Below are 15,103 nucleotides of genomic sequence, written 5' to 3'. Positions count from 1 at the left end.
TAATGCCAGAGGCAATACACTGATCTGTAAGTGTGATTGTGTATGCACAGACAGTGCCATTAAGTGCACTGATTCTGGGCATTCCTATGCAGGGATAATTCTGCACCTGGGAGCCAGGTGAGCTGAGGTGCCTGACTGTGATACAGTATGTGCAGATAGATTATATCACTGTCCTGTACAACCATTCTCTATCACCCCTTCCAAGCTGTCTCCCATAGGTGTGGTGGCAGAGCATGCTGGGGTGAGGAGGAGGAGAAGGAGGAGTAGGTCGTGTCCACACCTTCACACTGCTCCCTGTGTACCAGACAGTGCAGCAAGGCAAACATTTCATTCCTCCTGCATGCCAGCAACTGCACATACTGTATCCAGAGATCTCCAACCTGACACACCGACCCAGCAGAGAAGAGCCAGGGGACAATCAGGGACTAGACTGGAAGAGTCAGCCAAGCAGCTGGATACAGAATAAGCAAGACCAGAGACAGTGACTAGACGAAGAAAGAGGGTTCACAAGGCGACAGAGGGAGAAGGTTTATCATAGGGACAAGGAGCCAAGTTACGGTAGATAAGGGTCATTGGCAGAAAGGTTCCCAGTTACAGATAACAGCTCAACTAGAGGTCAGTTGGACGGGATTAGGTGCAAACAGTGACTAGAGGAAACAGTGACGGAGGACATTTAGTCAGCGGGGGCGAAAGACGTTTAGAAGAAGCCGTTACAAGAGGTGAATGGTAGAATTAAAGCGTCCACACAAGACATAAGGAGAACTCCAGGTCTGTGCCATATCCTAACCGCATCTGGAGATGTCTGCCATTGTGGAGACAGTGGGATTTTTCTTTGGGGTGACAGGCTCCGTCATGCTGGGCATCACCCTCTTCAACGCCAACTGGCGCGTTTCATCTGTCGACGGAAATGTCATCACAACATCCACGTTGTTCGAGAACCTCTGGATGAGCTGCGCCACCGACTCCACCGGGGTGTACAACTGCAGAGATTTCCAGTCCTTGCTGGCGCTGTCAGGTGAGAAGGTCTGCCGGGTTGATTGGGTTTGGGCGACGTCCATGGCTGTGGAACTTGGGCGTCCGGAGAAGGATGGGTGAAAAGAGCCAAGCGTTGCTGGTGTGGTTTGCAGAAATCTAGAATGGGTATAACTGGGAGAGGGATCTATCAAATTGGAGGACGCATGTTGACTCAATTTTTCTATGAAATTACCACCAGCTTCTGCTACATACAAGAGGTTACCTAAAATTTTATAGGGTTCCTCAAGTGCAAGACTGTGTGTCTATTATAAACTTACTGTTTATATATATTTGTACTGATTTTATGTACATTTTTTGCTGTATAGAGATGTACAGTGTGTATATATATATATATATATATATAATATATATATATATATATATATATACACATTGAGGTGCCATGGATTATGGACATGATATAGAAGTTGTGGGAACAATGAGAATAGGTGATATAGGAATCGTGAGTCCTAGGTGATGGTGGGACAGAAGTGATCCTGACCTTATCTAATGTAGGCTCCACGGAAGGTTACAGACCACAGAACATTTGGACGCTATAAATGCTGATTACAATGCCTGAGCAGACTGCGTTGCAGTGGACAGCATACCACGTAGAGTCAGGACTATGTGGAAAACCATGCTGTCTTGCTGAGAGATCTGTAAATAGCATATGTGTCATTATCTTGGCATATTTAAAGGTACTATAAAAAAAGGTTTCGGTGCTACCTTCCCCTGTGCGCTGCAATACATTCTGCTTCTTCTGTAGATATAAGGCAGTAAGGCACTGTTAAGCTTTACTGTTTCAATACATTTGATGTCATTTTTAATATGGCACAGGATATGTTATATCATATGCCTACAGGAGGTTTAATACTGAGTTACTTCTTCATATGCTTCTTTATATACATTATTCAGGAGATGGTTTACCTCTTCATATACTACTTATAGTGTAATAAAACACTCACGGGGTGGGATACCATTGCATATACTATAGACCTGTAATAAGGGACTCAGGGGTGGGTTACCTCTTCATGTACTGTATACAGTGTAATAACGGGGTGAGTTACCTCTTCATATACTGCACACAGTGTCATAAGGCACTCAGGGGGTGGGTTACCTCTTCATGTACTGTATACGGTGTAATAACGGGGTGAGTTACCTCTTCATATACTGCATACAGTGTAATAAGGCACTCAGGGGGTAGGTTACCTCTTCATATACTGCATACAGTGTCATAAGGCACTCAGGGGGTGGGTTACCTCTTCATGTACTGCATACAGTATAATAAGGCACTCAGGGGGTGGGTTACCTCTTCATGTACTGCATACAGTGTAATAAGGAACTCAGGGGGTGGGTTACCTTTTCATGTACTGCATACAGTGTAATAAGGCACTCAGGGGGTGGGTTACCTCTTCATATACTGCATACAGTGTAATAAGGCACTCAGGGGGTGGGTTACCTCTTCATATACTGCATACAGTGTAATAAGGCACTCAGGGGGTAGGTTACCTCTTCATATACTGCATACAGTGTAATAAGGCACTCAGGGGGTGGGTTACCTCTTCATATACTGCATACAGTGTAATAAGGCAGTCAGGGGGTGGGTTACCTCTTCATGTACTGTATACGGTGTAATAACGGGGTGAGTTACCTCTTCATATACTGCATACAGTGTAATAAGGCACTCAAGGGGTAGGTTACCTCTTCATATACTGCATACAGTGTCATAAGGCACTCAGGGGGTGGGTTACCTCTTCATGTACTGTATACGGTGTAATAACGGGGTGAGTTACCTCTTCATATACTGCATACAGTGTAACAAGGCACTCAGGGTGTAGGTTACCGCTTCATATACTGCATACAGTGTAATAAGGCACTCAGGGGGTGGGTTACCTCTTCATGTACTGTATACAGTGTAATAACGGGGTGAGTTACCTCTTCATATACTGCATACAGTGTCATAAGGCACTCAGGGGGTGGGATACCTCTTCATGTACTGCATACTGTGTAGTAAGGGACTCAGGGGGTGGGTTACCTCTTCATGTACTGCATACTGTTTAATAAGGGACTCAGGGGGTGGGTTACCTCTTCATGTACTGCATACAGTGTAATAAGGGACTCAGGGGGTGGGTTACCTCTTCATTTGCTGCATACAGTGTAATAAGGGACTCAGGTAGTGGGTTACCTCTTCATGTACTGCATACAGTGTAATAAGGCACTCAGGGGGTGGGTTACCTCTTCATGTACTGCATACAGTGTAATAAGGAACTCAGGGGGTGGGTTACCTCTTCATGTACTGCATACAGTGTAATAAGCGCTCAGGGGGTGGGTTACCTCTTCATGTACTGCATACAGTATAATAAGGCACTCAGGGGGTGGGTTACCTCTTCATGTACTGCATACAGTGTAATAAGGCACTCAGGGGGTAGGTTACCTCTTCATGTACTGCATACAGTGTAATAAGGCACTCAGGGGGTGGGTTACCTCTTCATGTACTGCATACAGAGTAATAAGGCACTCGGGGGGTGGGTTACCTCTTCATGTACTGTATACAGAGTAATAAGGGACTCAGGTAGTGGATTATTCTCTTCATCGTGTACAATACATATTGAGCTATAAGGCACTGCAATATGTGTACATTAGAAATATATATTTACTTCGTCTGCTGTATGTGAAAGTCACTCTTGCTCTGAATGCCCTGTATATAACCTTGGCCCCTCTGCTTGTTATCAGTAATTCATTCATTTGTAACCACAGTATGTCAGCTACATGCTGCTATATTTACAACCTGCATTAGTGAGGGAACAAATGTCAGTCTATGGGATATAGTCACCGGTGTATCACAGAAATAACACAAGGGCTCTGTTACATTCTCAGGGCTACAATGTTCTCATCAGTTACAGTACAAAGGCAAACTGCGAATTGTGAAATATTGTGTCAGAAATGTTAAATAATGGAGGTGTGACCATGGTGATACGTTACCTACATAAATCAGATTTCACACTTCAATACTTACACAATGTTATACTGCAAACTTTGAATTGGTCACTTATACACAGGGTCCGATAATACACAGGGTCTGATTATACACAGGGTCCGATAATACACAGGGTCTGATTATACGCAGGGTCTGATTATACACAGGGTCTGATTATACGCAGGGTCTGATTATACGGTCCGATAATACACAGGGTCTGATTATACGCAGGGTCTGATTATACGAAGGGTCCGATAATACGCAGGGTCTGATAATACGCAGGGTCTGATTATACACAGGGTCCGATAATACACAGGGTCTGATTATACGCAGGGTCTGATTATACGCAGGGTCTGATTATACGCAGGGTCTGATAATACGCAGGGTCTGATTATACGCAGGGTCTGATTATACGCAGGGTCTGATAATACGCAGGGTCTGATTATACGCAGGGTCTTATTATACGCAGGGTCTGATTATACGCAGGGTCTGATTATACGCGGGGTCTGATTATTCGCGGGGTCTGATTATACGCGGGGTCTGATAATACGCGGGGTCTGATAATACGCGGGGTCTGATAATACGCGGGGTCTGATTATACGCGGGGTCGGGGTCTGATTATACTACAGGGTCTGATTATACACAGGGTCTGACTATACACAGGGTCTTATTATACGCAGGGTCTTATTATACGCAGGGTCTGATTGTACGCAGGGTCTGATTATACACAGGGTCTGAATATACGCAGGGTCTGATTATACGCAGGGTCTGATTATACGCAGTGTCTGATAATACGCAGGGTCTGATTATTCACAGGAACTGATTATACGCAGGGTCTGATTATACACAGGGTCTGATTATACGCAGGGTCTGATTATACGCGGGGTCTGATTATACGCGGGGTCTGATTATACACGGGGTCTGATTATACGCGGGGTCTGATTATACGCGGGGTCTGATTATACAAAGGGTCTGAATATATGCAGGGTCTGATTATACACAGGGTCTGATTATACGCAGGGTCTGATTATACGCAGGGTCTGATAATACGCAGGGTCTGATTATTCACAGGAACTGATTATACGCAGGGTCTGATTATACGCAGGGTCTGATTATACTCAGGGTCTGATTATACACAGGGTCTGATTATACGCGGGGTCTGATTATACACGGGGTCTGATTATACACAGGGTCTGATTATACACAGGGTCAGATTATACACAGGGTCTTATTATACGCAGGGTCTGATTATACGCGGGGTCTGATTATACACAGGGTCTGATAATACGCGGGGTCTGATTATACACAGGGTCTGATTATACACAGGGTCTGATTATACGCGGGGTCTTATTATACGCGGGGTCTGAATATACGAGGGGTCTGAATATACACGGGGTCAGATTAAGGCTTATAGACAATCCCACCATATGCTCCCTCTCTCATATACACAGACTCACACCATATACATTGGCTCGCACTCATGCACACTAAATCACACTCCCTCATATACAGAAACACTCTAATACATACTGACTCACACTCCCTCATATACAGAAACACTCTAATAGACACTGACTCACATTCCCTCATATACAGAATCACTCTAATACATACTGATTCACACTCCCTCATATACAGAAACACTCTAATACATACTGACTCACACTCCCTCATATACAGAATCACTCTAATACATACTGACTCGCATTCCCTCATATACAGAAACACTCTAATACATACTGACTCACACTCCCTCATATACAGAAACACTCTAATACATACTGACTCACATTCCCTCATATACAGAATCACTCTAATACATACTGATTCACACTCCCTCATATACAGAAACACTCTAATACATACTGACTCACACTCCCTCATATACAGAATCACTCTAATACATACTGACTCGCATTCCCTTATATACAGGATCACTCTAATACACACTGATTCACATTCCCTCATATACAGAATCACTCTAATACATACAGACTCACATTCCCTCATATACAGAATCACTCTAATACATACTGATTCACACTCCCTCATATACAGAATCACTCTAATTCATACTGACTCACACTCCCTTATATACAGAATCACTCTAATACACACTGACTCACATTCCCTCATATACAGAATCACTCTAATACATACAGACTCACATTCCCTCATATACAGAATCACTCTAATACATACTGATTCACAATCCCTCATATATAGAAACACTCTAATACATACTGACTCACATTCCCTCATATACAGAATCACTATAATACATACTGACTCACATTCCCTCATATACAGAATCACTCTAATACATACTGACTCACACTCCCTTAAATACAGAATCACTCTAATACACACTGACTCACACTTCCTCATATACAGAATCACTCTAATACATACTGACTCACACTCCCTCATATACAGAATCACTCTAATACATACTGATTCACACTCCCTCATATACAGAAACACTCTAATACATACTGACTCACACTCCCTCATATACAGAAACACTCTAATACATACTGACTCACATTCCCTCATATACAGAATCACTCTAATACATACTGATTCACACTCCCTCATATACAGAAACACTCTAATACATACTGACTCACACTCCCTCATATACAGAATCACTCTAATACATACTGACTCGCATTCCCTCATATACAGGATCACTCTAATACACACTGATTCACATTCCCTCATATACAGAATCACTCTAATACATACAGACTCACATTCCCTCATATACAGAATCACTCTAATACATACTGATTCACACTCCCTCATATACAGAATCACTCTAATTCATACTGACTCACACTCCCTTATATACAGAATCACTCTAATACACACTGACTCACATTCCCTCATATACAGAATCACTCTAATACATACAGACTCACATTCCCTCATATACAGAATCACTCTAATACATACTGATTAACAATCCCTCATATATAGAAACACTCTAATACATACTGACTCACATTCCCTCATATACAGAATCACTCTAATACATACTGACTCACATTCCCTCATATACAGAATCACTCTAATACATACTGACTCACACTCCCTTATATACAGAATCACTCTAATACACACTGACTCACACTTCCTCATATACAGAAACACTAATACACACTGAATAACATTCCCTCATATACAGAAACACTCTAATACACACTGACTCACATTCCCTCATATACAGAATCACTCTAATACATACAGACTCACATTCCCTCATATACAGAATCACTCTAATACACACTGACTCACACTCCCTCATATACAGAAACACTCTAATACATACTGACTCACATTCCCACATATACAGAATCACTCTAATACATACTGACTCACATTCCCTCATATACAGAATCACTCTAATACATACTGACTCATATTCCCTCATATACAAAATCACTCTAATACATACAAACTCACACTCCCTCATATACAGAATCACTCTAATACATACTGACTCACACTCCCTCATATACAGAAACTCTCTAATACATACTGACTCACATTCCCTCATATACAGGATCACTCTAATACACACTGATTCACACTCCCTCATATACAGAATCACTCTAATACATACAGACTCACACTCCCTCATATACAGAAACACTCTAATACATACTGACTCACATTCCCTCATATACAGAATCACTCTAATACATACTGACTCACATTCCCTCATATACAGAATCACTCTAATACATACTGACTCAGAATTCCCTCATATACAGAATCACTCTAATATATACAGACTCACATTCCCTCATATACAGAATCACTCTAATACATACTGACACACTCCCTCATATACAGAAACTCTGTAATACATACTTACTCACATTCCTTCATATACAGGATCACTCTAATACACACTTATTCACATTCCTTCATATACAGGATCACTCTAATACACACTTATTCACACTCCCTCATATACAGAATCACTCTAATACATACTGACTCACACTCCCTCATATACAGAATCACTCTAATACATACAGACTCACACTCCCTCATATACAGAATCACTCTAATACATACAGACTCACATTCCTTCATATACAGAAACACTCTAATACATACAGACTCACATTCCCTCATATACAGAATCACTCTAATACACACTGACTCACACTCCCTCATATACAGAAACACTCTAATACATACTGACTCACATTCCCACATATACAGAATCACTCTAATACATACTGACTCACATTCCCTCATATACAGAATCACTCTAATACATACTGACTCACATTCCCTCATATACAAAATCACTCTAATACATACAAACTCACACTCCCTCATATACAGAATCACTCTAATACATACTGACTCACACTCCCTCATATACAGAAACTCTCTAATACATACTGACTCACATTCCCTCATATACAGGATCACTCTAATACACACTGATTCACACTCCCTCATATACAGAATCACTCTAAAACGTACAGACTCACATTCCCTCATATACAGAATCACTCTAATACATACTGACTCACACTCCCTCATATACTGAATCAATACTTACAGACTCACATTCCCTCATATACAGAAACACTCTAATACATACTGACTCACATTCCCTCATATACATAATCACTCTAATACATACTGACTCACACTCCCTCATATACAGGATCACTCTAATACACACTGATTCACACTCCCTCATATACAGAATCACTCTAATACATACAGACTCACATTCCCTCATATACAGAATCACTCTAATACATACTGACTCACACTCCCTCATATACATAATCACTCTAATACATACAGACTCACATTCCCTCATATACAGAAACACTCTAATACATACTGCCTCACATTCCCTCATATACAGAATCACTCTAATACATATTGACTCACATTCCCTCATATACAGAATCACTCTAATACATACTGACTCAGACTCCCTTATATACAGAAACACTCTAATACATACTGACTCACGTTCCCTCATACAGAATCACTCTAATACATACTGACTCACATTCCCTCATATACAGAAACACTCTAATACATACTGACTCACATTCCCTCTTATACAGAAACACTCTAATACATACTGACTCACATTCCCTCATATACAGAATCACTCTGATACATACCGACTCACATTCCCTCATATACAGAATCACTCTAATACATACTGACTCACACTCCCTTATATACAGAATCACTCTAATACATACTGACTCACACTCCCTCATATACAGAATCACTCTAATACATACAGACTCACACTCCCTCATATACAGAATCACTCTAATACACTCTGATTCACACTCCCTCATATACAGAATCACTCTAATACATACTGACTCACACTCCCTCATATACAGAATCACTCTAATACATACTGACTCACATTCCCTCATATACAGAATCACTCTAATACATACTGACTCACACTCCCTTATATACAGAATCACTCTAATACATACTGACTCACACTCCCTTATATACAGAAATACTCTAATACATACAGACTCACACTCCCTCATATACAGTATCACTCAAATACATACTGACTCACATTCCCTCAAATACAGAAACACTCTAATACATACTGACTCACATTCCCTCATATACAGAAACACTCTAATACATACTGACTCACATTCCCTCATATACAGAATCACTCTAATACATACTGATTCATATTCCCTCATATACAGAAACACTCTAATACATACTGACTCACACTCCCTCATATACATAAACACTCTAATACATACTGACTCACATTCCCTCATATACAGAAACACTCTAATACATACTGATTCACACTCCCTCATATACAGAAACACTCTAATACATACTGACTCACATTCCCTTATATACAGAATCACTCTAATACATACAGACTCGCACTCCCTTATATACAGAATCACTCTAATACATACTGACTAACACTGTTATACACACTGATTCACACTCCATCATATACAGAATCATCAGTCACTCTTATACACACTCACTCACACTCTCATATTCTCTAATCCTCACTGTATCTCATATACACTGACATACTCTCTCATGCACACTGATTCACACTCACTCTCTCTTATACACTGACACACTATCTCATGCACTCTGATTCACACTCTCTTTTATACACTGACACTCTCATGCTCACTGATTCACACTCTCTCTTTTATACACTGACACACTCTCATGCACACTGATTCACACTCTTTTATACACTGACACACTCTCTCATGCACACTAATTCACACTCTCTCTCTCTCTTATACACTGACACACTCATGCTCACTGATTCACACTGTCTCTCTTATACACTGACACACTCTCTCATGCACATTGATTCACACTCTCTCTCTCATATACACTGACACGCTCTCATGCATACTGATTCGCACTGTCTCTCATACACTGACACACACTCTCATGCACACTGATTCACACTCTCTCTCATATACACTGACACACTCTCTCATGCACACTGGTTCACACTCTCTCTCATATACACTGACACTCTCTCTCATGCAAACTGATTCACACTCTCATATACACTGACACACTCTATCATACACACTGATTCACACTCTCTCATATACACTGACACACTATCATAAACACTGATTCACACTTTCTCTCATGCAAACTGATTCACACTCTCTCATATACACTGACACACTCTCATGCACACTGATTCACACTGTCTCTCATATACACCGACACTCTCTCTCATACACGCTAATTCACACTGTCTCTCAGATACACTGACAAGCTCTCTCATACACACTGATTCACACTGTCTCTCATATACACTGACACGCTCTCTCATACACACTGATTCACACTGTCTCTCATATACACTGACACGCTCTCTCATACACACTAATTCACACTGTCTCTCAAATACCCTGACACGCTCTCTCATACACACTAATTCACACTGTCTCTCAAATACCCTGACACACTCTCTCATACACACTAATTCACACTGTCTCTCAAATACACTGACACGCTCTCTCATACACACTAATTCACACTGTCTCTCAGATACACTGACATGCTCTCTCATACACACTGATTCACACTGTCTCTCATATACACTGACACGCTCTCTCATACACACTAATTCACACTGTCTCTCATATCCACTGACACGCTCTCTCATACACACTAATTCACACTGTCTCTCAAATACACTGACACGCTCTCTCATACACACTAATTCACACTGTCTCTCAGATACACTGACACGCTCTGTCATGCACACTGAGTCACACTCTTATATACACTGACACTGTCATGCTTACATTCTTGGGGTCCTTAGCCAGAGGGCTTGGGGCCTGGGTCCTGGGGAAAAGAGATAGCAGAAGACAGGGGGCCTTGTAGATATGTCTTCCTCATCCACTAGCATCAGATGTTGACAAGACCTGACCAAAGGCACGGAGTCTAACTTACCGGGAGGTGTTCCCCAGTGACCCTTCCAATTGGGATTTGGGCTTAGCTGCACCCAGCAAACAGGTCGTGGCCCTTTGGTCAGGTATCCTGTACTAGCGGGAAAGAAACAAAAACACAGGAAGACACAGGAGGGGTGCTGGGAGAGTATAGTAGCTCTAATACTCAGGGAGAGTCACAGGTAGCGAATAGGTGCACTGGGGATCCAGACACAGATATCAGTTATAGGTACACCTGGGATCCAGATGCAGATATCAGTTATAGGTGCAGTGGGGATCTAGATGCAGATATCAGTTATAGACACATTGGGGATCCAGACGCAGATATCAGTTATAGGTGCACTGGGGATCCAGACGCAGATATCAGTTATAGGTGCACTGGAGATCCAAATGCAGATATCAGTTATAGGTGCACTGGGGATCCATATGCAGATATCCATTATAGGTGCACTGGGGATCCAGACTCAGATATCAGTTATAGGTGCACTGGGGATCCAGACACAGATATCAGTATGCACTGGGGATCCAGACGCAGATATCAGTAATAGGTACACTGGGGATCCAGACGCAGATATCAGTTATAGGTGCACTGGGGATCCAGATGCAGATATCAGTTATAGGTGCACTGGGGATCCATATGCAGATATCCATTATAGGTGCACTGGGGATCCAGACTCAGATATCAGTTATAGGTGCACTGGGGATCCAGACACAGATATCAGTATGCACTGGGGATCCAGACGCAGATATCAGTAATAGGTACACTGGGGATCCAGACGCAGATATCAGTTATAGGTGCACTGGGGATCCAGATGCAGATATCAGTTATAGGTGCACTGGGGATCCAGATGCAAATATCAGTTATAGGTGCACTGGAGATCCAGATGCAGATATCAGTTATAGGTGCAGTGGGGATCCAGATGCAGATATCAGTTATAGACACATTGGGGATCCAGACGCAGATATCAGTTATAGGTGCACTGGGGATCCAGACTCAGATATCAGTTATAGGTACACTGGGGAGCCAGACGCAGATATCAGTTATAGGTGCACTGGGGATCCAAATACAGATATCAGTTATAGGTGCACTGGGGATCCAGACGCAGATATCAGATATAGGTGCACTGGGGATCCAAATGCAGATATCAGTTATAGGTGCACTGCGGATCCAGACGCAGATATCAGTATGCACTGGGGATCCAGACGCATATATCAATTATAGGTGCACTGGGGATCTAGACGCAGATATCAGTTATAGGTGCACTGGGGATCCAGACTAAAATATCAGTTATACTGTAGGTACACTGGGGATCCAGATGCAGATATCAGTTATAGGTGCACTGGGGATCCAGAAACAGATTACAGTAATAGATGCACTGGGGATCCAGACTCAGATATCAGTTATAGGTACACTGGGGATCCATATGCAGATATCAGTTATAGGTGCACTTGGGAAGGAATCGGTATGATGTACTGCCGGACCCATGCCCGGCAGTTGGAATCCCGACAGTGGCATCCCGGCAGAGGAAATCCTGGTCGTCCTAAGGTAAGTATTCTCTAACCTAATTCTACCCCCTAACCTTCCCTTAGGGGTGTCTAAACCTAACCTCACCTGCAATGCCTAACCCTAACCCCCCCTCTAAGTACCTAAACCTAACCCCCCTTCCCCGCCGCTTAGGCCTAAGTCCCCCGGGGGGGGTGCCTAACCCTAAGTATTCACTGGAGGTGCCTAACGCTAACCCCCCTTTCTCCTAGCCAATCTAACCTCCCAGTGGGGTGCCTGACCCTAAATGCCCCCCGGGAACCCTAAACCTAACCCTCCCCCCCCCGCAGCTATCCACGCTCGGCGCCCAGCATCCCTTCAATCAGGATGCCGGGCGCCGGTCTCCCGGTGTCGGTAAAATGACAGGTGTCTAGACAGCCAGGATTAAGCAGTCAGGATCCAGACGCAGATATCAGTATGCACTGGGGATCCAGACGCAGATATCAATTATAGGTGCACTGGGGATCTAGACGCAGATATCAGTTATAGGTGCACTGGGGATCCAGACTAAAATATCAGTTATACTGTAGGTACACTGGGGATCCAGATGCAGATATCAGTTATAGGTGCACTGGGGATCCAGGCACAGATTACAGTAATAGATGCACTGGAGATCCAGGCACAGATTACAGTAATAGATGCACTGGGGATCCAGGCACAGATTATAGTAATAGATGCACTGGGGATCCAGGCACAGATTATAGTAATAGATGCACTAGTGATCCAGACACAGATATCAGTAATAAATGTACTGGTGATCCAGATGCAGATATCAGTAATAAATATACTGGTGATCCAGATGCAGATATCAGTTATAGGTGCACAGGGGATCCAGACACAGATATCAGTAATAGATGCACTGGGGATCCAGGCACAGATTATAGTAATAAATGTACTGGGGATCCAGACACAGATATCAGTAATAAATGTACTGGTGATCCAGATGCAGATATCAGTTATAGGTGCACAGGGGATCCAGATACAGATAAATGTGATAAGTGTTCTGGGGACCCAGACGCAGGTTAGTAAGTGCACTAGGGATCCAGACACAGATAGAGCTCTAGTCCAAAGCGCTGGTCTCCGGTACAGGGTGATGTATATAGCAGCCACATGCAGGGAGAGACTGGAACAAAAGAAAGAATAAACTCAAGAGGAGATATGAATCACTCAGAACTCGGGACGTGGGTAACACTGGAAGACATACTGGAGGATACTGCAAATGAACTCAGCACGCATAAACATGGAGCCTGGAAGGAAACCACAGCAAACCAACACTGAAGTAGCGAAGTTGTTCAGGCAACTTCCTGTTACATGAAGCCTGGCTAAATTCCTTAAGGTAGCAGTCCATTGGAGGGCCAAGTTAGCTGGTAGCTAACGACGCTACCACAGGAGAAAGGTAGTCAAGTGATACGGACTGTCATGGCTGCGTCCATGACGGCAACCGCAGGAACCAAGTCACAGTGCAACCCAAGAAAGTCCTAGCGGACCCTAAGAGTAATCCTCAGCGCGTTACTCACCGCTGCACCTGACGTCTGACCACCCGTGAGATCAGGGGAAGCCGGCTCTGTGATGAGTAATGGCCGCAACCTGACAAACACACTCTATGATACACACTGATTGACACTGTCTCATACACACTGACACACTCTCATACACACTGATTCACACTGTCTCTCATACACACTGACACACTCTATCACACACTGATTCACACTGTCTCTCATATACACTGACACTCTCTATCATACACACTGATTCACACTGTCTCTCATACACACTGACACTCTCTCTCATGCACACTGATTCACACTGTCTCTCATATACACTGACACACTCTCATACACACTGATTCACACTGTCTCTCATATACACTGACACACTCTATCATACACACTGATTCACACTGTCTCTCATATACACTGACACACTATCATATACACTGATTCACACTGTCTCTCATATACACTAACACTCTATCATACACACTGATTCACACTGTCTCTCATATACACTGACACACTATCATATACACTAATTCACACTGTCTCTCATACACACTGACACACTCTA

The 15,103-nt window shown here is 42.7% G+C and overlaps 1 protein-coding gene across 1 annotated transcript in view; it reads left to right on the top strand.

Annotated features, from left to right (window-relative positions):
* Positions 1-544: 544 nt before the first annotated feature.
* CLDN15 (claudin 15) overlaps positions 545-15,103 on the top strand; it is a 111,143-nt gene continuing 96,584 nt past the window's right edge. Inside the window, exon 1 of the mRNA XM_088481238.1 lies at positions 545-1,015. Within this exon, the coding sequence (XP_088337364.1) occupies positions 799-1,015 (217 nt within the window). The 5' untranslated portion in view covers positions 545-798. The remainder of the gene's footprint in view (positions 1,016-15,103) is intronic.

Source organism: Taudactylus pleione, unplaced genomic scaffold (assembly GCF_031769625.1).
Source record: "Taudactylus pleione unplaced genomic scaffold, aTauple2 ptg000268l, whole genome shotgun sequence".
Taxonomy (NCBI): Eukaryota; Metazoa; Chordata; class Amphibia; order Anura; family Myobatrachidae; genus Taudactylus; species Taudactylus pleione.
The sequence above is the reverse complement of the archived record's forward strand: the minus strand, read 5'-3'. Positions and strand labels throughout refer to the sequence as shown.